This window comes from Oncorhynchus tshawytscha, linkage group LG12 (genome assembly GCF_018296145.1).
Source record: "Oncorhynchus tshawytscha isolate Ot180627B linkage group LG12, Otsh_v2.0, whole genome shotgun sequence".
In the NCBI taxonomy this organism is placed as follows: Eukaryota; Metazoa; Chordata; class Actinopteri; order Salmoniformes; family Salmonidae; genus Oncorhynchus; species Oncorhynchus tshawytscha.
The window spans coordinates 48,938,804-48,961,925 of record NC_056440.1 but is presented as its reverse complement, the minus strand read 5'-3'; the positions used below and the strand labels follow the sequence as shown (position 1 = coordinate 48,961,925).

Sequence of the window (23,122 nt, the reverse complement as noted above, 5' to 3'; positions counted from 1 at the left end):
TGACTATAATTGCCTTTGAAGTAAGGGATCTAACATTAAGTAGCCCTATTTTGAGATGTGAGGTATCATGATATCTTTCAATAATGACAGGAATGGAGGAGGTCTTTATCCTAGTGAGATTGCTAAGGCGAACACCACTATGTTTAGTTTAGCCCAACCTAGGTCGAGGCACAGACACGGTCTCAATGGGGATAGCTGAGCTGACTACGCTGACTGTGCTGGTGGCAGACTCCACCCCTCCAGCTAGGATGGAGTCCGTCACTCCTCAGCAGGTCAGGCTTGGTCCTGTTTGTGGGTGAGTCCCAGAAAGAGGGCCAATTCTCTACAAATTCTATCTTTTGGGAGGGGTAGAAAACAGTTTTCAACCAGCGATTGAGTTGTGATACTCTGCTGTAGAGCTCATCACTCCCCCTAACTGGGAGGGGGCCAGAGACAATTACTCGATGCCGACACATCTTTCTGGCTGATTTACACGCTGAAGCTGTTGCGCTTGGTGATCTCTGACTGTTTCATCCTAACATCGTTGGTGCCGACGTGGATAACAATATCTCTATACTCTCTACACTCGCCAGTTTTAGCTTTAGTCAGCACCATCTTCAGATTAGCCTTAACGTCGGTAGCCCTGCACCCTGGTAAACAGCGTATGATCGCTGGATGATTCGTTTTAAGTCTAATACTGCAGGTAATGGAGTCGCCAATGACTAGAGTTTTCAATTTGTCAGAGCTAATGGTGGGAAGCTTCGGCGTCCCAGACCCCGTAACGGGAGTAGAGACAAGAGAAGGCTCGGCCTCTGACTCCAACTCGTTGCTCAATGGGGAAAACCGGTTGAAAGTTTCTGTCGGCTGAATGAGCGACACCGTTAAGCATTCCTACAGTATTTCCCTCCAGAAACCGTGAGAAAGTTGTCCGGTAACAGACATCTCAACATCAACTGTTCAAAGGAGAATGTGTGAATCAGGCCTTCATGGTCAAATTGCTGCAAAGAAACCACTACTAAAGGGCACTAATAATAATAATAATAATAATAATAATAATAATAGACTTGCTTGGGCCAAGAAACACAAGGAATGGACATTATACCGGTGGAAGTCTGTCCTTTCGTCTGATGAGTCTAAATGTGAGATTTTTGGTTCCAACCGCCGTGTCTTTGTGAGACGCAGAGTAGGTGAACAGATTATCTTAGTTTGCGCTTAGTGGGACTATCATTTATTTTTCAACAGGACAATGACCCAACACACATCCAGGCTGTGTAAGGGCTATTTGACCAATAAGGAGCTTCCACAATCACCCGACCTCAACCCAATTGAGATGGTTTGGGATGGGTTGGACCGCAGAGTGAAGGAAAAGCAGCCAACAAGTGCTCAGCATATGTGGGAACTCCTTCAAGACTGCTGGAAGCTGGTTGAGAGAATGCTAAGAGTGTGCAAAGCTGTCATCAAGGCAAAGGTGGCTACTTTGAAGAATCTAAAATATATTTTGGTTTGTTTAACACTTTTTTGGTTACTACATGTGTTATTTCATAGTTGTCTTCACTATTATTCTATTATTGTGTGTGTATGTATACATATAAATAAATGGGAAGCAGGCATGTGCCTTTCACTGATGTTGTTTGCAGGTGCAGTATCCTTTTTTTATTGAACCTTTATGTAACTAGACAAGTCAGTTTAAGAACAAATTCTTATTTACAATGACGGCCTACACCAGTCAAACTCAGACGTCGCTGAGCCAATTGTGTGTCTCCCTTTGTCACTCCCAATCACGGCCGGTTGTGTTACAGCCTGGATTTGAACCAGGGTGTTTGTTGTGACGCCTCTAGCACTGTAATTCAGTGCCTTAGACCGCTGCACCAATCAGGAGCCCCGATATTCTGACCCTATGCAGCAAGGTCCCATCTACTTTTTAACTCCTCGCAAGTGTGGCTTGTTTGGTGTCTGTTGTGAAGGAATACCACAAATCAACTACTTGATTTATGAAGGCATATCATCCAGCAAAGGCAGCAGCGCAGTCATGAACTACATGCACTATTTCTTACCAAACTACGGAGTTGGGGAAATACGTGTGGACCTGAATTGTAACAACTGCAGCGGCCAAAACAAGAACAAGATTGTGCTCTGGTATTGTGCCTGGCGGACCATGCACAAGCTCCACCACAGTTTGGACCTTCACTTCCTGATCACAGGTCACATCAAGTTTGCCCCTGACTGGTGCTTCAGCCTCATCAAGCAGAGCTTCAGAAAGACCAGAGTGAACACTTTGTGAGAGATTGCTGGTGTGGTGAAGAATAGCACTGTGATTGGGGTCAACATCCCACAGCTGGTTGGACTGGTTGGACATGGTATGGTGCTGGTGAAAAGCTATGGCTGGCAACAACACCTGACTCCGTACTTCAGGCCTCTGTCACAGATCAAGCAGTACCAGCACTTCAGGTGGAAATGATTTTAATTGCATTTTATTAACTTATTATCTAAACTTGGGAGGTCAATTGAGTTGTAATGTTCTCAACTCTTGTCTATTTTCCTTATTTATAGCTTTGATGCTCTGGAGCCTGGTGTTGCATTCGGACTCAGTCGAAGGTTTCAGCTGTTGCGCTGACTCTTTGTTCCCGTTCTGATTCTTTGCGCAATAGACTACATGCTAGTTGAATGTAGAAATAGAATTAGTAAAAGCCAAAATTGTTATATAGATTTTAATTCCAGTTCAATTTTGATGAAAGCAGCCCTGAAATGAATGTTTTATACTGTATATGTTGATAGTGATTTAAATTGGTCCTCATTTTCAGATTTGAATGAGACAATGTATTCCCCTAAGATAATTATTTCAAAAAAGTTGTATTATTAATATTACTTGTATGTCTTACACATAAGGTTAAGACTAAATGTAATGTGTTTCGGTGCAGATGTGTTTAATATACAATCCAGATAAAGTGGTGTAATCACAGAAAATTCCATAGAATTTTTGAAAAATACCACTGGTCACTAAAACGTGTAACTCATTCACAGTTAAAGGGATTTCTATTCTGACTTCAGATGATCAATCCTTACAAAATAAGGAACACTCAATATGTATATATGTTTGACTGATTACAATCTGATGTGGTGCTATTGTATGTCATAATTTGAATGTCTGTTTCTCAGCTTTTAAAATGTATGTTTTCATAAATGGTTTGACAGCAAATTATTTACACTTTAGATCATGGTCCATAACAATACTTTTACATTCCGCCAGGCAGGAAAAGGCTAGTCTACACCTGTTGCTTATGAAGCATGTGACAAATGTAATCAATATGAACTGTTGTTTTTGAGGATGATATTTCCTACCACATGATCAAAGGTAATCCATTTCCAATAAAGACAACCCTTGTATAAAATATTGAATTTCTACCTTTGAAACATCAGATCTTCAACATTATATCCACTATCAGAAATAATAGGCTGGGCAACCCCTCCTACTGGAGAATTGGTCTAGCTACAGTTATCCCTTTGGTGTTCCATCCAGGGTTTTAACCAAGCCCAACTTCGCTTTATTTGTCACTGACTATTACCAATGCACTATAGTAAGAATAATTGAGAACTCCACTTAGGTTAACAAATGATGCTGTATGTTCGATTTACGTCTCCAACTTAACCAAAAATGAAAGCTAAAAAAAACAAAAATTAAGCCAGTTGCTCCAAGCAGTAGATATCTTTAAAAATGTTGATATTTGGTTGCGTTATCAACTAAACGCAATTCAATATTACTTTTGTAACTCGAGTAAATAGCCTCTTACAAACCAAGGTAATGTTTTTTCTTCAACCTTAAAATAAAATGTTTTAACCTTTAATTAGGGAAGTCAGTTCAGAACAAATTCTTACTTACAATGACAGCCTACCGGGGAACAGTGGGTTAACTGCCTTGTTCAGGGGGCAGGATGACAATTCTTAAAACGAGTTACAGTAACCTCAAGTTGGCCATGGATGTGGAACTATAAAATGTAATCATAGAAAGTGGGCATGCTTAAGATAAGTCTGTGGAGATCTTCACAATTGATATAAATCTGCCCAGAATCTCAAATGACATTGTAATCTCAACTGCAATCCAGGTCATAAGGTTGTGATATGAGAATGCAGTGAAAATATATTAAATTGTATAAATAAACCAAATATCTGCCAGTGTATTCCCATTTTGAACTTTAGGTGACCACTTGACAAAAATTCAGACATTGTTTTTCCATTGGAATTTGGTTGTGCTTTTAGATGTTGAAAGCATAGTGATGACACATTTGCCTGCCTTTTTGAGTGGGTGAATATGTTGTAATCTCATTGATCAATGTCTCAAATAAATATTACTCAATTGTCCATGTTGAAATTACATACTGTTCCCAGTGGGATATGCTTGAGAGACTGGAGGACCAAACCCCCGTTTCCCCAGAACCTATTAAAATGTTGATTTAAAAAATAACATTTTTTATAAAAATGAAATTGTTGACAGACAATAAAAAAACAATTGTTGCACTAAAACAGTCACTATCTGTGTAGAAGCCACAATTCAGCCCATGCTAGTTCGTAACAGAATAAGCTACATCGTCATAGACTCTGTCAAAATTCATAGACTGCTATGGAGGCCAGGACTGACAGTCCATGAACATAAACAAAGGAGTATTAAATGCAATTTTTGGGTTATGATTGGCCAGGGTACAACTAAACAGAATAGTGCTAGGCTTAAAGAGGGCATTTATATTCTGAATGTCAAATCATCAGGTTATATCAATTATGTTAGCATTGCATGGATATGATCCATAGTAAAAACCATCATGTGGGAAATCAGGCCCAGGACTTTAACCATAATCAGTCCACTATGCGATTTTTGTATCAATGATAAACTGACATCAATTATTCAAGCACTTTTACACACACAATAAATATATAAGGACACTTAATTCCTTAAAAGCTTCTGTATTCCAGTCCAATAAAACAATTCCAATAATCACATAAGGAAAAAACATTTTAAACATTTTGTTGTACTAAGGTTGACAGAGTAAGACTGTTTAAAGAAAACTTCTCTGCAAGGGAAGATATTTTTTGTATTTATAGTCACAAATACAATCAAAGCCTAAAAATATATTCATTCTAACCACTTAAACCTTACTAACTTCTCAGCATTTAAACTCAACAACTAAACTCAAAATCAACCCCATGTGCTCTTTGCTTCACCTTGCCTTCTGATGTGGAACTTTCAATAAAAAGCATTTCACTAATGCTTTAGCCATTGCCTATTAGATCATTTAAAATCTGCAGGATAACCATGAGGTTGTGATCAGGCAACAAAACATTTCAGAATTTACCAATACCATAACCAAATATAATGTTCCATTGTTGTCCTGCAGCTCATTATTTAAAAATAATAATCACTACAAAAACGTACACATTTTACAAACTGAATTGTTAAATCACTGTCTTAAAATGACAAAATGCTTCCAAATTCAGAACAATTAAAATTTGGCCAAAAGGGTTGGACAATTCAATAAAATGTTATGTTTAATATTCAACATAATGATGTTACATATTTACAATTACACTTATTTTATTCACAAGCTAAAAAAAATAAAATAAAACAGCAGTTGTGATGCATGACATTTGAAATGTCCCATTTTGGTTTGTTATGACCAATTTTTATGAATAATGTCTAATCTTCTTTGAGGAAAGTTAAGAAGAACCATATTCAGAGTTGAGAGTGAAATATTAATAAAAATTAAGCAAATGTGCTGTCATTAGAACAATCAAATCTTTGGATCATGAAAATATATTCATGAAGTAAAGCATTTCTTTGCGAGTAGAACAAGCTCAAAGATTTGTCAGTGGAAAAAAAACATTTCAGTACCTTGCAAGGGTCACTTATGGCCAAATCAGTCTATCATACCATTTGAATAATCCCTGGATTTTGCAAAGGCGACTAACGTGGAATAAAACTTGGATCAAAATAAGTCTATACTAAAGTTAAAGTAATTGGCTGATAGTTATACTGTTTTTAGTACTGTACATCTTCACATTTTAAAAGAGGAACTTCATTCATTCTTTGTATTATACTAAACCAGCAGAGGGGGACATAGATCCTTATTTTGGTTTATCAGCTCACAGTGCTGTGTCTACAACACTTTCCTTGTGTAGGAGTCTAAGCGCATTCCTCAAAATACCCCACCAAAAGTACAAACTGTTTTTGGCTGACCAACAAGCCGATTAAAGTTTTAAAATTAATATCGGAGACACAAAGAGAGGCCTTTTTGATTGAACCTGGGTTGAACCCATTTTCACAGTACACTCCAAATTCCTGGGGCAGAGGTGGGAAAAGCAGTCTAATTTCGACGAGGAATTTGTGGACAAAGTGGGATTTCCAAACATATGCAAATAACTCAGATGAAAACAAAATCGGTGAAAAAAAGCTATTGTTAATTCAGTTCCAGTAGAGACTAGTTACTTCACTAGGTTTATCGTCCCGCAGAAAATGAAAAGTCGATTTCAGGTGAGCACAGCATTGCAAAACCTAACAAAATGTCCACCATGCCTTCACTCATGCAACGGTCTTCTGACCTCAGAGTGTGTGGTGCAATGCAAAATGACTGAAGTCTGAATACAGAACTTGAAAGGAGGATCGTTGTAATCATTAGGGGAGAAAAGTGTGACAGAGATGGTGCTCTAAGCTTTTGCCATGAGGGACTTACATGGGACAACGAGTGCAACTTTAACAATGGGACTCAGATGCATTCGCTATAAACCGAAGGCTCATGCCTTTGAGCATTAGCTCCCAAGTAGGGCTGTTACGGGTGACGGTATTACCGCCACACCTGCGGTCACGAGTCTGACCGCAGTCAAATTCCATGTGACCCTTTAGTCATGGTAACTAGGCTTCTCCAAACTCAAAGTGCTGCTGATCGTTAGTAGCCTACTAAACTTGCTAACTGCCTGGTAATAAGCACTATATTGTCCCTCTAATCACTCTGACATCAATGCAAATGTGTTCGAAAATCTAATCAAACACTTCATGAGCCCATGTTGCACAACATTTCTTTAGGCTACGCAATTGCCTAAAAAGAGGATCTCATCAGCTTTCTAGAGGCTCGGCCTAATATATTTATTTCTCAACATTCCCAATATTAAGCACATTGCTTCACTTTACAACAGGAGTATATCCTACCTGGCTGGCATGAAAATGAACCATGGGAAAAGCGTCCTCCACTCGCCATTTAAGTTCATAGATGACATGTATTTTTTCCTGATATGATAATGGTACATTCTAAATCAAAACTAATTTAACACACATTATTTAGTATATGTAAAGACAGGATTAAATTAAGAACAGTCTGATGTGTGAAAATATTAGCCTATCACTTGTGAATGTGTGCAGTAAGGCAAGAAAGAGCACATCCTTTTTTTAAATTACTTCATTATACAAACCTAATCAAAAAGGTTTGTAATCATAACTAAAGTGGCCAAATAAAATCTTAAAATTAAGCACATTAAATCTGCTTTACAACCTGTGTAGAGCCTAAACTGGCATACATAGGCAGCACGTGAGTTTGGTGAAGATCATTTTCACCATAAAAATACACCTTTATATAATGCATTACATGCATAAATCACATTTGCGGTCACATTTGAGAAGTGTTTTCCTGCTTATGGATTGCATTTTGGAACATTCACACCTATAGCCTACTGCAGTGTGAGAATTGCTGCACTTACAAATGTGAAGTAGCCTAACAAGATTTTAAGATTAACATTCAGATCTGTTGCGTCAGCCTCATTGCTTTTAAAGTTTTTTTGATGCGAGTGGTTGTAGTAATTTGTGATCTATCACATCCCACAACTGTCTCAGAGTATGTTTGGAATATTTATTTCTCGCACAGAAGTACAAGTTGACCAATAGAATAGATCAACTTTTGTCCTATGGGAGATCTACTTAGGCTAGTGCTTTTGCTGTTCGTTAGGCCTACTCATCTTGTTGGCTGACAAAAAGTAAAATAGACAGTTTTAACATCTTCAATATGCGCCTCTGATGTGTCCGTCTTCACTTGTAGCCTACTTCGGGGCTGAGACGCATCCGATCACATAACGGGCATTGGCTAATAATAATTGAGATATCAGAGAGCCATGTGAGTAAGAAGTGCGTCAGAGCACGACTGCCAGGTGAATTATAATTATATTCAGGACACAACGGCCGCAAATGGCATGATTTGTTTTAAATGGCATTACAGCCACACAAGGGGGATGCCGTTAGGAAATTCGAGGCCTGGTGAGAATATTATCAAGTGCTTGTCAAATTGTGAATAAGAGACTGATGAAGTGTGTGCAGCCTGCATAAGAAACAAAGCAGAGCTCTTGGATTTCATGAGACTTTAAAGAATTCATTAGTCTCTTCATGCAGCCTAAAATCTAAACATATCACAAATAAAGTTGCATTAACTAACTAAATTAAGCATTTCGCAGGACCTGTTTCTTTGTTAACCGCTCAACACAGAATAGCTGCATGTGTGCACTCTCTCGGTAACGGTTTAGAGAAAATATACTTTCTATTTTATTCAGCCAAGTTCAAATGTATTCTTCACACTATAAAATAATGCCACAGAATTCTAAGAAACTTATCTGCTAAATGAACTAGTGTAGCCCACAGCCATTTGGCATAGCCAGATCAGAGTCTAACAAGGACAACTCAGAGTATGCTATTCTGTTCTTCTGAAAAATACATTTTCTTCATATGTTTCTTTAGACTGGTCTAAAATAAATAATGGATTTATTGTGATGTGTAGGCTATATTAAATGTATTTATTAGAGTTGTGATTAAATGTAGATGTTCCAAAAGGTCCGCATCAGTGGCTGTGTGGAAGCCAGGAGATGCTAAACGTGTTTATGTTAATTGTAAATTACGGTGAGACCGGCAGTTATTTGCTCGACAATCACCGGCTGACAAAAATACTACCAAGCATGGTTGGTAGATGCTTCCACATCACTCAAGATGGCTGTTGAGTGTCTCGTCTCTTGCGTTGCCTGAGAGTTAAAAGCCCCTGAAAGACCAAGGGATCGAACAGCATGAATATGGGCATTTGGGCTCAGGTTTGTTTTGGTTCAGAAAGGGAGAAGAGGCGGTTTGAACAGAAGGGTCAGCAGAAGAGACATGACAGAAAGTGTAGGGAGAAATAATGAGGGTTGAGATACAAAATCTAGGGAAAGTTGTGGGGTCCCTAAGCGGTCTTCTTGACCACATGGATGAAGTAGCAGGGGGCCTGGCTCTGGCCGGGGGTGTAGGTCTTGAAGTCGCCGTAGACACTGTGCTCACACTTCCCGTGGAAGGCTCCCATCAGGATCTCTTTGAAGTTGTCAATACGGTGAGGGTAATAGGACAGGCGGAATTTGCTGCGGGAACAGACACAAGGCATAAAATGGGGGATCACACTTACTCTCCTAGCCAACAAGAACAAAATTAACAAATATAAAATGAAATTAAGATTTTAAACTTCAATGTAAAATAATACTGGACTAAATTATGAATTTGGTTGGAGGCAAGTAATCTCGTTTACTGGGTATTTTCTCACATGTGGTATGTTACAAGTGCCTACTGGGTAAAAAAATAGCCATTCAACATGTTTTGAAAAGAGAAAACAAAACATTGCGCTCCATTGCAAAGGTGTAAGGTTGACAATATATTTGACCGCATCTTAATGTGCTCATGACAAGTTTTACAATGCATTATGAATACATCTTAATGATATAAGTAGTTGTACCTAAGTTCGGGGGAACTCTGTGGGCCCTCTGGCACCTGTACGGTGTAGTCCAGGGTGATCATGTGAGGCTTGTTGTCGACCCACAGCACAGAGGTGGTGATGTCCTGAGTAAGATCACTCTGAAAAATGACAGGCACACACACACACGGTGGTTAGCCACAAAACAGTATGGATAAGGACATGCATACAGCATAATACCGAGGCATGGATGCAAACACTAGCATGTAAGAGAACTCATTACATTTTATTATGACTACAGTATATTGGTGTAAAATAGTACAGAAGACAACCGTAACCCTTCAGTGGCCAATATAGGGGCATAAACAAAGTGTTGATAGCAACGTGGTACTGCTAACTAATCACGTAAAAATAAGGAAGCTGTTGCTATGATCAACAAGACGTTGGGCGCTGACAGACTTTTTCCATAAGTGGGGGGAATTTGCTTAAGGACCGTTTACCTGGCCGTATTCATAGGCTGCACTTTACCAGACTTTAAGAAAAAGTGAGTAACTTTGAAAGCAAGTGCTTACATTTTTAAAGCAGGCCTAAGAAAAAAAATAATAATATGTAGATTCCAGTCTACTTCTATCAGGGCATCGAGTTCAATAAAATCTGCATCTACTTTCCTGGACTCTCTGAAATGGTTTTCTTTGCAAAGAACACAATATCCGACAGGCTTTTGGGAGATTTATGCCGAACGCTCATCTGCTGGCCAGTTTTGGCAGGAATAGCATCCCCATAAATTACTGTGTCCGAATGACTTCTTAAAGCAGTAAATACACTGACAGCACTCCCACATAGGGCAGTGGTTCTCAGCATACTTTAGGTTACTAAACCCCCAGTACCCCCTCATGTGATCCAGAGTGGCGAAGTGGTCTAAGGCACTGCATCCCAGGCTGTATCACAACCGGCCATGATTGGGAGTCCCATAGGGCGGCGCACAATTGGCTCAGCATCGTCCGGGTTAGGGTTTCGCCGAGCTAGTCAGTCATTGTTAAATAAGAATTAGTTCTTAACGGACTTGCCTAGTTAAATAAAATAAGTGCAACTGATGCAGAGGCATTTATGATTCTTCAAGTACATCCGGTGGATAGGCCAGGTAACCCCCAGGGGGTACTTGTATCCAAGGTTGAGAACCGCCGACATAGGCTTTCACCGACCAAACACGTTTTACCTCTTAAACCCAGACAGACTTAAACCCAGTTTCTCACACTTCATAATTCTCATGAAAAACTAAGTAACATTTCCTCATATTTTATATTTTCCTGCGCAACAAGGCTCTGCATAAACTGTGTTAAAATAAGAATGGCAATGTGGGCTAGTGATTGCGTAAGTGGTGCAATAGCACTTTATCTTGGGAACTATTCCAAGAGATATGTTTATTTTGAAGGGAGTGAAAGTTTACAGATAGGATTCCCTTGGAATATTGCAGCTTTAGTATCCCTGTTGTGATTATTATTCTTTCCCTTTGCCATGCGGTCATTATACATACACACAGTACCAGTCAAAGATTTGGACATACCTACTCATTCAAGGGTTTTTCTTTATTTTTACTATTTTCTAAATTATAGATTAATAGTGATATAAAAATGAAATAACACATGGAATCATGTGGTAACCAGAAAAGTTTTAAACAAATCAAAACATATTTGAGATTCTTCAAAGTAACCACCCTTTGCCTTAATGCCAAGCGTGTGCAAAGCTGTCATCCTCTCCACCAGCTTCACCTGGAATGCTTTTCCAACCATCTTGAACAACTTCCCACATATGCTGAACACTTGTTGGCTGCTTTTCCTTCAATCTGCGGTCCAACTCATCCCAAACCATCTCAATTGGGTTGAGGTCGGGTGATTGTGGAGGCCAGATCATTTGATCCAGCACTCCATCACTCTCCTTGGTCAAATAGCCCTTACACAGCCTGGAGGTGTGTTGGGTCATTGTCCTGTTGAAAAACAAAAGATAGTCCCCACAATGCGTAAGCCAGATGGGACAGCGTAGCACTGCAGAATGCTGTGGTAGCCATGCTGGTAAATTGTGCCTTGAATTCTAAATTAGTGTCACAAGCAAAGCACTCTGACAACATCACACTTCCTCCTCCATGATTCACAGTGGGAACCACACATGGGGAGATCATCCGTTCACCCACTCTACATCTCACAGACACAGTTGTTGGAACCAAAAATCTAACATTTGGACTCATCAGACCAAAGGACAGATTTCCACTGGTCTAAGTGGCCACTGCTCATGTTTCTTGGTCCAAGCACGTCTCTTCTTATTGGTGTCCTTTAGTGGTGGTTTCTTTGCAGCAATTCGACCATGAAGGCCTGATTCACAGTCTCATCTGAACAGTTGATATTGAGATGTGTCTGTCTGGGCTGAAAGCTGAGATGCAACTTATCCTCTGCACCAGCGGTAACTCGGTAACAGCGGTCTTCCTTTCCTGTGGCAGTCCTATTGAGAGCCAGTTGCAACTGCACTTGAAGAAACTTTCAAAGTTTTTGAAATGAATTGACTGACCTTCATGTCTTAATGTAATGGTCATTTCCCTTTGCTTATTTAAGCTGTTCACGCCATAATATGGACTAAAAAATTGGGCGATCTTCTGTATACCACCCCATACATTGTCACAAGGATTGTCTCAAACGCTGATCGTCTCAAACGCTCAAAAAGATAAGACGATACTGTGCAGCCGTCTTCATCGACCTGGCAAAGGCTCGACTCTGTCAATCACCGCATTCTTATCAGCAGACTCCACAGCCTTGGTTTCTCAAATGACTGCCTCACCTGGTTCACCAACTGCTTCTCAGATAGAGTTCAGTGTGTCAAATCGGAGGGCCTGTTTAAGAGGGCAGTCTATGGGGTGCCACAGGGTTCAATTCTCGGGCCGACTCTTCTCTGTATACATCAATGAGGTCGCTCCTGCTGCTGGTGATTCTCTGATCCACCTCTACACAGACAACACCCATCTGTATACTTCTGGCCCTTCTTTGGACAATTAACAAACCTCCAGACGAGCTTCAATGCCATACAACACTCCTTCCGTGGTCTTCAACTGCTTTTAAATGCTAGTAAAACCCTTCAACCGATCGCTGCCCGCACCCGCCCACCTGTCTAGGATCACTTCTCAGGACGGTTCTGACTTAGAATATGTGGACAACTACAAATACCTAGGTGTCGGGTTAGACTGTAAACTCTCCAGACTCAGATTAAGCATATCCAATCCAAAATTAAATCTAGAATTGGCATCCTATTTCACAATAAAGCATACTTCATTCATACTGCCAAACATACCCTTGTAAAACTATCCTACCGATCCTTGACTTCGGTGATGTCATTTACAAAATAGCCTACAACACTACTCAGTAAACTGGATGTAGTCTATCACAGTGCCATCCGTTGTCACCAAAGCCCCATAATAATAATACCCACCACTGCGACCTGTTTGCTCTTATTGGCTGGCCCTCGCTTCATATTCGTCACCAAACCCACTGGCTCCAGGTCATCTATACGTCTTTGCTAGGTAAAGCCCCGCCATATCTCAGCTCACTATAACAGCACTCACCCATAGCACGTGCTCCAGCAGGTATTTTTCACTGGTCAGCCCCAAAGCCAAATTCTCCTTTGACCGCCTTTCCTTCCATTTCTCTGCTGCCAAAGACTTGAACAAATTGCAAATGTCTTTCTTTTTTTTAAATCACTGAAGCTGGAGACTCATATGTCCTTCACTAACTTTAAGCATCAGCTGTCAGAGCAGCTTACCAATCATTGCACCTGTACACAGCCCATCTGTAAATAGCCCAGCCAACTACCTCATCCCCACATTGTTATATTTTTTGCTCCTTGGCACCCCAGTATTTTTTGCACATTCACCTTCTGCACATCTATCACTCCAGTGTTTAAGTGCTAAATTGTAATTATTTCACCACTATGGCCCATTTATTGCCTTACCTCCCTAGTCTTATTACATTTGCACACACTGTATATATACACTTTTCTATTGTGTTATTGACTGTACGTTTCCTTATTCCATGTGTAACTCTGTTGTTTGTGTCACACTGGTTTGCTTTATCTTGGCCAGGTCACTTGTTCTCAACTGGCCTACCTGGTTAAATAAAATGTGAAATATATATATATATATATATATATATATAATATATATATATATATTTTTTTTTTAAACGCATTAAGGAAAGAAATACCCCAAATTAACTTACGGCACGGCACACCTGTTAATTGAAATGCATTTCCAGGTGACTACATCATAAAGCTGGTTGAGATAATGTAAAGAGTTTTCAAAGCTGTCATCAATGCAAAGGGTGGCTACTTTGAAAAATCTACACTTTTTGATTACTACATGATTCCATGTGTTATTTCATTGTAATTGTGAAGACATCAAAACTATGTAGAAAATAGTAAAAATAAAGAAAAACCCTGGAATGAGTAGGTGTGTCCAAACTTGAATGGTACTGTTTATATATTTTATACACCGGATAGGTTCAGTGAAACGTGTGGTTTTACAGGGTCAGCCATAGTAGTACAGCACTCCTGGAGCAAATTAGGGTTAAGTGCTTTGCTCAAGGGCACAAACAGATTTTTCACCTTGACGGTGATACATGTCATCCCCCCCAAAATAACAAATTAACTAAATAAAAGGGTAAGTAACTTGATAGAAAGATTAGATTGAAGAACAGAATGGTTGGTCAGGACATAGCGACAAACTAATATGATGGTCAGATGGATTGACATAGACAAATAGATATGCCAACCACTGCTGATACGTAATTGTAGTATCTGAATGAGAAACGTTGCAAACTTTTGTTTTTATTTAGTACCTTGTAGTAGATGTTCTTGCCCTGGGGCGCTCGGCCTGTCTCCAGAATATAGTCGTAGTTACGGTGGTCAATGATTAGGATGCCCCCTGGTCTCACCATGCTGGCAATATTCTGCAGGGCTAACTTCTGATCACTCTGGTCCCCTGGGATAGACAAACATCAATACATCTTAACCACAAAACAATCAATATACTGCTACTGCCCCCCAAAAAATAATATATATAAAATACATTTTATCTTTCAAGACACTCAAGGACATTAAAAGTAGGTCTACATAAAATCAAAAAACAATTGCATCAAATCCCAAAAATATCCAGCATGATAGTGTTGATGTGAGCCATGACTGGCCCTTCAAAGCACTTCATGGCTACCAACATGAGTGCCACGGGGCAGTAATAATTTAGGCAGGTTATCTTCGCTTTCTTGGGCACAGGGACTATGGTGGTTTGTTCGAAACATGTAGGTATTACAGACTCAGTCAGGGAGAGGTTGAAAATGTCAGCTGGTTCACGCATGCTTTGAGAATAAGTCCTGGTAATGCATCTGGCCACGCGGCCTTGTGAATGTTGACCTGTTTAAAGGTCTTGCTCACATTGGCTGCGGAGAGCGTGATCACAGTCGTCCGGGAACAGCTGGTGAGCTCATTCATACTTCAGTGTTTCTTGCCTCGAAGCGAGCATTAGAAGGCATTTAGCTTGTCTGTTAGGCTTGCGTCACTGGGTTTTTCTTTGTAGTCCGTAATAGTTTTCAAGCCCTGCCACATCAGTCGAGCGTCAGAGCCGGTGTAGTAGTATTCAATCTTAGTCCTGTACTGATGCTTTGCCTGTTTGATGGTTGGTCTGAGAGCAGAGCGGGATTTCTTATAAGCATCCAGAATAGTGTCCCGCTCCTTGAAAGAGGCAGCTCTATCCTTTAGCACGGTGCGGATGTTGCATGTAATCCATGGCTTCTGGTTGGGATATGTACGTACAGTCACTGTGGGGATGACGTCGTCGATGCACTTATTGATGAAGCCAGCCTGCGCTAGCAAACAGTCCTGTAGCGTAGCATCCGCGTCATCTGACCACTTCCGTATTGAGCAAGTCACTGGTACTTCCTGCTTACAAGCAAAAAGTAAAGCAGGTAAATTAGGTAAAATAGATGTTTTCTCATGGCCTTATACAGCTCATGAGTGCCAGCATCTGTTTGTGGCGGTAAGTAAATGGCTATGAATAATATAGATGAGAACTCTTGGTAGATAGTGTGGTCTACAGCTTATCATGAGGTATTCTACCTCAGGCGAGCAATGCCTCGAGACTTCTTTAATATTAGACATCAGTGGTTTACCTACTCGCCGGTGAAAGCATCCGACCATCCTACCCTTTTCTCTGTCTTTTCTTCACACGGATGACAGGTATCTGGGCCTGGTCTTGCCAAAGCAGGTTATCCTTTGCGTCAGACTCATTTAAGAAAAAGTCTTTGTCCAGTTTGAGGTGAGTAATGACTGTTCTGATGTCCAGAAGCTCTTTTCGGTCATAGGACGGTAGCAGCAACATTATGTACAAATGAGTGACAAACAGTGTGAAAAAAAAATAAAAAAAATAGCACAGTTGGTTAGGAGCCCGTAAAACAACAGACATCACCTCCAGCGCCATTATCAAAAGTACAATTTAAAATCAAACGGCAAGACAATACAGGACAGATAAAAATAGGGAGGGGTTGGGTACAGGATACAAACCCGGTTTATGGTAAGGTATTAGGTTTAGGCGGTAGGTTTGGGAATAGGAAACGGACCTGGTTTAGGGTAAGGGTTTGGGGGGAACATAAGAAACTTAAGGCACTGAAGGCACTGAAGGAAGGGTAGACAGAGTCAAACATGGATCATAGGCTATAGGCTTTCTTGAAGAGGTGTTTTTTTTAAATGAGATGACTATCTCTGCATGTCGTATGTGTGGAGAGTGCATTACTTGTATACTGTTACTAGCACTTATACTGTTATAACGGAACTATCAATTATTACTTGCAAGGTCAGATATCATCCCAGTCCTGCAAAGCTACACAACATGCAGGCTTTCGTTCCAGCCCAACACAGAGAAGGCACAATAATAAAGTACCAAGAACTTCAAAGAGTGCACAAATAAGTTACTTGTGAGTCCAAAATCAGTTAGGTAATGACAATACTGGCTGCCTGCCCCTCACTCACCTTTGAAGTCTGGCAAGTGAGCGAAGGAGTTTCCCAGGCAGATGACTGCATCAAACCCATTCCCTGGCTTCTGCACATCTTCTGTAAGCGTCAGCCAGTTGGCCTCTTCAATCACTGGAGGGGGGTAAGGAAAAAGAGGAACAAAATTAAGAAATTATATTTAGGTCTAGAGTATTTTCTTTGACATCTTCCCTCCTAGTTTAATACCAATTAGGAAAGCTGAGGAATTGTGAGCTAAGCTTTAGCTCAGCAGGCTAACAAATAGAGATATTAACGGCTAACCGTTAATCAGTTAACGGCCAAAAATACATTTTACCAGTCATACTTATTGGTCTATAGGGTCATTTGCATAATTGTGTGGAGTTAAACTGCAGCGTGTGTATTTTCATTAGTCATCATGCATCTTATCATCACACACCCACAGCCTACCACCTGTCAGACAGCACAAGAGTAGCTCCTCAAGTCTGTAGGCTACTGGAGTGAAACCTGTTTTGTAAGCCTAGTTATTGCACAACAAATAACAATTCTCAAATTAAACTTTATGTCACATGCACTGAATACAACAGGTGTCTTTCACCTTACCGTGAAAGAACTCAACTCTTTCTTGAACTGCATTGCTTTAAAATTATAAATTAACACAAAATAACAATAAAGAGGCTATATACGATTCTAAACGCAATCACGTGTTAACTTGCGACCACGATTAAGGAGGAGACATTTTAATTTCTGAACTCTGAATTAAAGTGCACCTCCCATTCACCATTCAGGTGTATAGGCTATAAGCCTGCCTACCGTTGACTATCAAAGTGTCACCCACCACCTTGCAATGTGATCTTGAAGTAGTAGAATTGTTTGAAACCTGAATGTTTTACTTTACTTCAAATGATGAGGCATGTCTTACCTTGCGAAAATCCACCCGTAGAAATGTGGATGCAATTATTTTATAAGACTTCCTCGTGCCATTAACAGCATTTCTAACAATGGGAGTCGGCCCAAGGTGGGAGGGTAGGCGACAAGCTTAGGCCCAAAATAATATGGGTTTGTTTTGGACAGATTTTGGCGAGAGTGAAACTTCTCGCTTTGCCTCTTCCTTGCCTCTTCCTTTTCAGTTTTTAACTGAGATTTTAATCTTGGTCACAACTGCTCGTATTAGGTTAAGAACGACGGTGTTCTACACAAATTGCCTTTTGGCAAATGTTTGAAAATTCAGTTTTATTAGCTGCTTCATGACAGGACTTGCATGTTCAATAATAAGCTATAGCCTTTTGAACAGTAAGACGACAGGCTTGCTATTATTGCATGTTTCAATTAAGCTCTTAATGAAAAATGTCCAGTCCTTGTATGCATACTTAGTATCAGAAAGGAAGAGGCAAAGCGAGAAGTTTCACTCTCGCCAAAATCTGTCCAAAACAAACCCATATTATTTTGGGCCTAAGCTTGTCGCCTACCCTCCCACCTTGGGCCGACTCCCATTGTTAGGGCGGAAACTTAAGCATCTCATCATTATATACAGATCTCTAATAGTATTTTCTGTTGGTCACGTCATTTTACTGTTTGGAAAACATGTTACTGTTGTTGACCGGTTAAATGAAGGTTAGTTAGTCAGTCAGTCAGCAGCAAAATTGACCGAAATGTGCATGCCTACTAACAAAGCATTGTTGCGCACAGGAGAAGCAGATTTGAATCTGTCAGACACACCATCACTACTCACCCCACTGGTCAAAGGCACGCTCTTTTCTTCTCTCCCACCTTTCCTTCAGCGCGTACTTGAGCATTTTGTCACTGGCGTCCACGCTCGTCATCTTAAATCCCTCCTCAACCAACATGATGGAGTCCACGCTGCAATAAATCAAAACCATTGGTGTTGGGTTTTGAACAAATGATTTACTCATCTAACCTTCAAGGAGAAGTTCAGGTGTGGAAATTGTTGTAGAAACACATAACGATAAACATTCAGTAACATGGCAGTAACAAAACCACACACAGGCCTATATGAAGTTGCCTAGCTTTGTGCTAAACTAAGCTAGCGTCAGCTACCCAGTCCCTAAATGGTCCTAAGCTAAACTATCACTGCTTTTGTTGGGTGTGTCACTCAATTCAGTGTGTTGCTAAGGTTAAAGGCAAACAGTCTGGTTGATAAAAAAATGGACAACAAAGACCTTACAAATGATTACCAATATGTACAGTGACACCTGCAACAGGTTTGTTAAAGCCAATGCTCATACATTTTAGTGGACAGCGAACACACTATAGAAACATTTGTGAATGGGGTGGACCTGTACTCAAGCTTTTGCTGAGCTGGCAGTCTGTGTGCCAATTATTTCCATAGTAGACCATTGCGACACAAATCGAAACAGCCTTGGCAGTTAAATTAGTCACACTCACTGTATCATTGGTTGAGAAGAGGGATTTAGTACTCAGAGAGCAAGAGTATATAAGTAGATCAAATGACAAAACAACTAGATGGTTTGCTATGGCAGAACATTCCAAAAGACCCAAATAGGATATAGCACGGACACTCCTAAATAATCCAGTTCCACCAGCCATGTTTACTTTGGGAGACACCAGGGCACACTTGCCAAACTCAAAAGGTCTACTGCACTACTCTGCCAGTATGTTCATATGACCATGGATTTCTCCTTGGAAATTAGGATAATTCTACAACTACCACACGGTTCGCTATGTGAATTAGGACACGTGTTAGGGTCATAACTCAAATTAGCTCAGTAGAAGAGTACACCAGATAGTGACTACTGTACAAACCAACCGGATATCAAGTGTAGCAATGATACAATGATTAGGTTAATACATTGACTGGCTAAGTTCAGACAATCTTTTCCAATTCATCTACTTACTAAATCATGGATACAATATACACAACCCTGACACTTATGTAGGCTCTTGCATTGACGATCACATCTTTGCCAATGAAATATGCCTTTGTTTCCAATAATCTATGGTCTCTCCAACAATGGCGACATAACCGAATGCTGGAGAGTGGAGAGGGTAGCAAGTTTTAAGTTCCTCGGCATACACATCACAGACAAACTGAATTGGTCCACTCACACAGACAGCATCGTGAGGAAGGCGCAGCAGCGCCTCTTCAACCTCAGGAGGCTGAAGAAATTCGGCTTGTCACCAAAAGCACTCACAAACTTCTACAGATGCACAATCGAGAGCATCCTGGCGGGCTGTATCACCGCCTGGTATGGCAACTGCACCGCCCTCAACCGTAAGGCTCTCCAGAGGGTAGTGAGGTCTGCACAACGCATCACCGGGGCAAACTACCTGCCCTCCAGGACACCTACACCACCCGATGCTACAGGAAGGCCATAAAGATCATCAAGGACATCAACCACCCGAGCCACTGCCTGTTCACCCCGCTGCCATCCAGAAGGCGAGGTCAGTACAGGTGCATCAAAGCTGGGACCGAGAGACTGAAAAACAGCTTCTATCTCAAGGCCATCAGACTGTTAAACAGCCACCACTAACATTGAGTGGCTACTGCCAACACACTGTCAATGACACTGACTCTACTCCAGCCACTTTAATCATGGGAATCGATGGGAAATGATGTAAATATATCACTAGCCACTTTAAACAATGCTACCTTATATAATGTTACTTACCCTACATTGTTCATCTCATATGCATACGCTGATACTGTACTCTATATCATCGACTGCATCCTTATGTAATACATGTATCACTAGCCACTTTAACTATGCCACTTGGTTTACATACTTATCTCATATGTATATACTGTACTCGATATCATCTACTGTATCTTGCCTATGCTGCTCTGTACCATCACTCATTCATATATCCTTATGTACATATTCTTTATCCCCTTACACTGTGTATGACAGTAGTTTTTTTTTTGGAATTGTTAGTTAGATTACTTGCTCGTTATTACTGCATTGTCGGAACTAGAAGCACAAGCATTTGCTACACTCGCATTAACATCTGCTAACCATGTGTATGTGACAAATAAAATTTGATTTGATTTGATTTGATTTGATGCTGGATGAAAGAAGTTTACAATGTTTGGAAAAACATGTTGATGACTAGCAGCTTCCTAGATGATTTGACCTCCAAAAATAGATACACACTACCCGTGTGGAGGAAAACCAGTCAAAACACACCACTATCAGACCAATATTGGTGCAAAGCACTGAGTCACTTTTTCCCAGTACACACCCTTACAGAAGGTTTAGATGGGCTATTCCTTGGACTTTCCAACTTGATGTGCTGGACAGGCTATTCCAACCTGCAACTTGTACTTTTTTCATGGGTGTGAGTCACACCATCTGCCCAACCAATCTGAAAACAGCTCCACATTTTACCCCTGCATGAGTGAACATTTGGTATGTGGCAAAACGTTTCACAAGCATTGAAGCGGTACAGCTAAAAGGAGCTGCTAAAAGTAAAGTAACTGCAGTGGACGGCAACCTGCTGTTGCTTTTTTGTTATTTCGAGAACATCCGTTAGTCTTTAAGAGTTATGTTTCATAACTTAAACGTGCAGGTAGTGCCTATAATTCTGTATACTATGCCCTGAATAGGGACCCATAATGAAAACAATCATCTCTTCACAGGTAACAAGTTGGTCCATATTGTGTAAGAAAACAATACACCAAATTACTATAATAAATCAAGATGTACGCTTTATGCCTTCAAGGTGTAATCCCAAAACTGCTGATAGGGTTATGATAGTGAGCACTAGTAGGTATCAAGGTATGTAAACATGTATACCCTGCTTTCTGAAGTGACCCAATGGCAGCAGTTTGCAACTGAGCATTTGTTGGTAATATCTAGGGAAATACATTTATGCCACATTGGGTTCCATTCACAGTCTTTTGAGCTAATCCATATCCAAAACAAATCCAGTGTTGAGTAAATGTGGGAAAGGTTCATTTGGGTGAAATTCGTAAATTGCAGTTCTCAACACTGAGCAGATTTCCTTAAATATGCCTACATTTCCGCAGAATAAAATGTGCTTTTCATTCGTTGAAGGCTGTCCTATCTAGCCAATACACACGACGTTTATTTTGTGGAAGCGTACATTGCATAAAAAGCAGGTGGTAACTAATGGAATATTTCAGCAACTGCAATCAAGGCCTAGCCAAACGCTACACTAAAGAGACGATGCTACAAGCAATACGAACCACACGGAAATCTGACAGGTTGGTTTAGAGCTCGATGTGTTATGTGCTTATTATAGGGATGTTTGCAGTGGCCTACGAGGGCCCACAAGCTGTTGTGTACGGATAAACGTACAGTTCAGAAATACTAGCTGTATCGGCGACATGCCTTACCCTGTGCCGCAGGCAACATCCAGTATCCTTTGCACACCGTGCTGTTTTAGCAGGGACACCACCCAGCTTTTGTATTCTTCCGTTCTACTCCGCGTGTCTCCGATGTACAGCTGCCACACCTTTGCTGCTTTTCCGTCGGCATATTGATCAGGAAGCCCCACGGAAGCAACGCCGAGAGAACGCGTCCGAAACACACTGTCGACTGACATTCTTTATCTTCAGGGATCACACTGCTACTTTGTGCAGAAATATCAAATTCTAGACTAATGGAATATTTATGAAAATAGTCAGGCACGTATTATATATTGGATATCCGGTTTTTTTTTGTCTAGCCTTTCTCCACCTAAATCTTAACGGTGTTATTATTATTTATACTAGCTAGAGATAAACTGGAAGCGAAACTTTAGCCCAATGAGACGCCTGTATACTCACGCCTTCTTTCTGATTGGACACGGCGTAGTCCTCACGTCAACATTGAGGAGTTCAATTAATGTCCGGGCATCTGCTGGTAAAGCGGGTTAGCATTGATTGCGTTCTATTTCAAATGCAAAAAGTAATGCTTTTGATTAAAAAAAAGGGTTTATCTGCCTTAATGAAAACAAGTTTGAAAATGTGAAGATGTATTTTATGGAAAATAGATGTATTTTTATGAAGGAAGCATAATTTTACCTAAGTGGCTCAGATTACTGTTCGATTTGAAGAGGCGCTCCTCACTCACCGCTGTTCATATCGCGGGCCATATCCCAGTGCACTGCGGCACAGGTTAATAAAAGTCCCTCAATCGTATGAGGTGATGAAACATGGATCAAAATTCTCCGCCCTAAATCTAGTATTTCATCAGTTGTATGAAAGTAAAACAGATGTTGATGCCGTTGAATGAAATGTGTGGTTAATGCTGAATTTAAGTGAAACATTTGAGTGAAACATTTATTTGTAGCCTATTATAGTTATAAGCAATTAACAATACAATTGCAATCAAGAACTGATGCTACAAGTAGTTTTTCAAAGTCCACAATACACAAACTATGTAGGCCTAACCACT

The 23,122-nt window shown here is 40.4% G+C and overlaps 1 protein-coding gene across 1 annotated transcript; it reads right to left on the bottom strand.

The window, feature by feature from the left end:
* Positions 1–4,916: 4,916 nt before the first annotated feature.
* On the bottom strand, positions 4,917–22,481 carry gnmt (glycine N-methyltransferase). The gene is made up of 6 exons (XM_024439636.2): positions 22,081–22,481; positions 18,475–18,602; positions 16,764–16,877; positions 14,582–14,724; positions 9,750–9,868; positions 4,917–9,381 (listed from the first exon to the last, which is right to left on the bottom strand). The coding sequence occupies exons 1-6, from the start codon at positions 22,287–22,289 to the stop codon at positions 9,210–9,212; spliced, it is 885 nt and encodes a 294-aa protein (XP_024295404.1). The 5' UTR covers positions 22,290–22,481; the 3' UTR covers positions 4,917–9,209.
* Between the last annotated feature and the right edge of the window lie 641 nt (positions 22,482–23,122).

Coding starts and splice junctions, on each gene's coding strand:
- gnmt (XM_024439636.2), bottom strand. CDS start 22,289: ATGTCAGTCGACAGTGTGTTTCGGACGCGTTCTCTCGGCGTTGCTTCC. Junction 18,603..22,080: donor GATGTTGCCTGCGGCACAGG/GTAAGGCATGTC, acceptor GATTTATTGCAG/CGTGGACTCCATCATGTTGG. Junction 16,878..18,474: donor GCGTGCCTTTGACCAGTGGG/GTGAGTAGTGAT, acceptor ACCCCCCTCCAG/TGATTGAAGAGGCCAACTGG.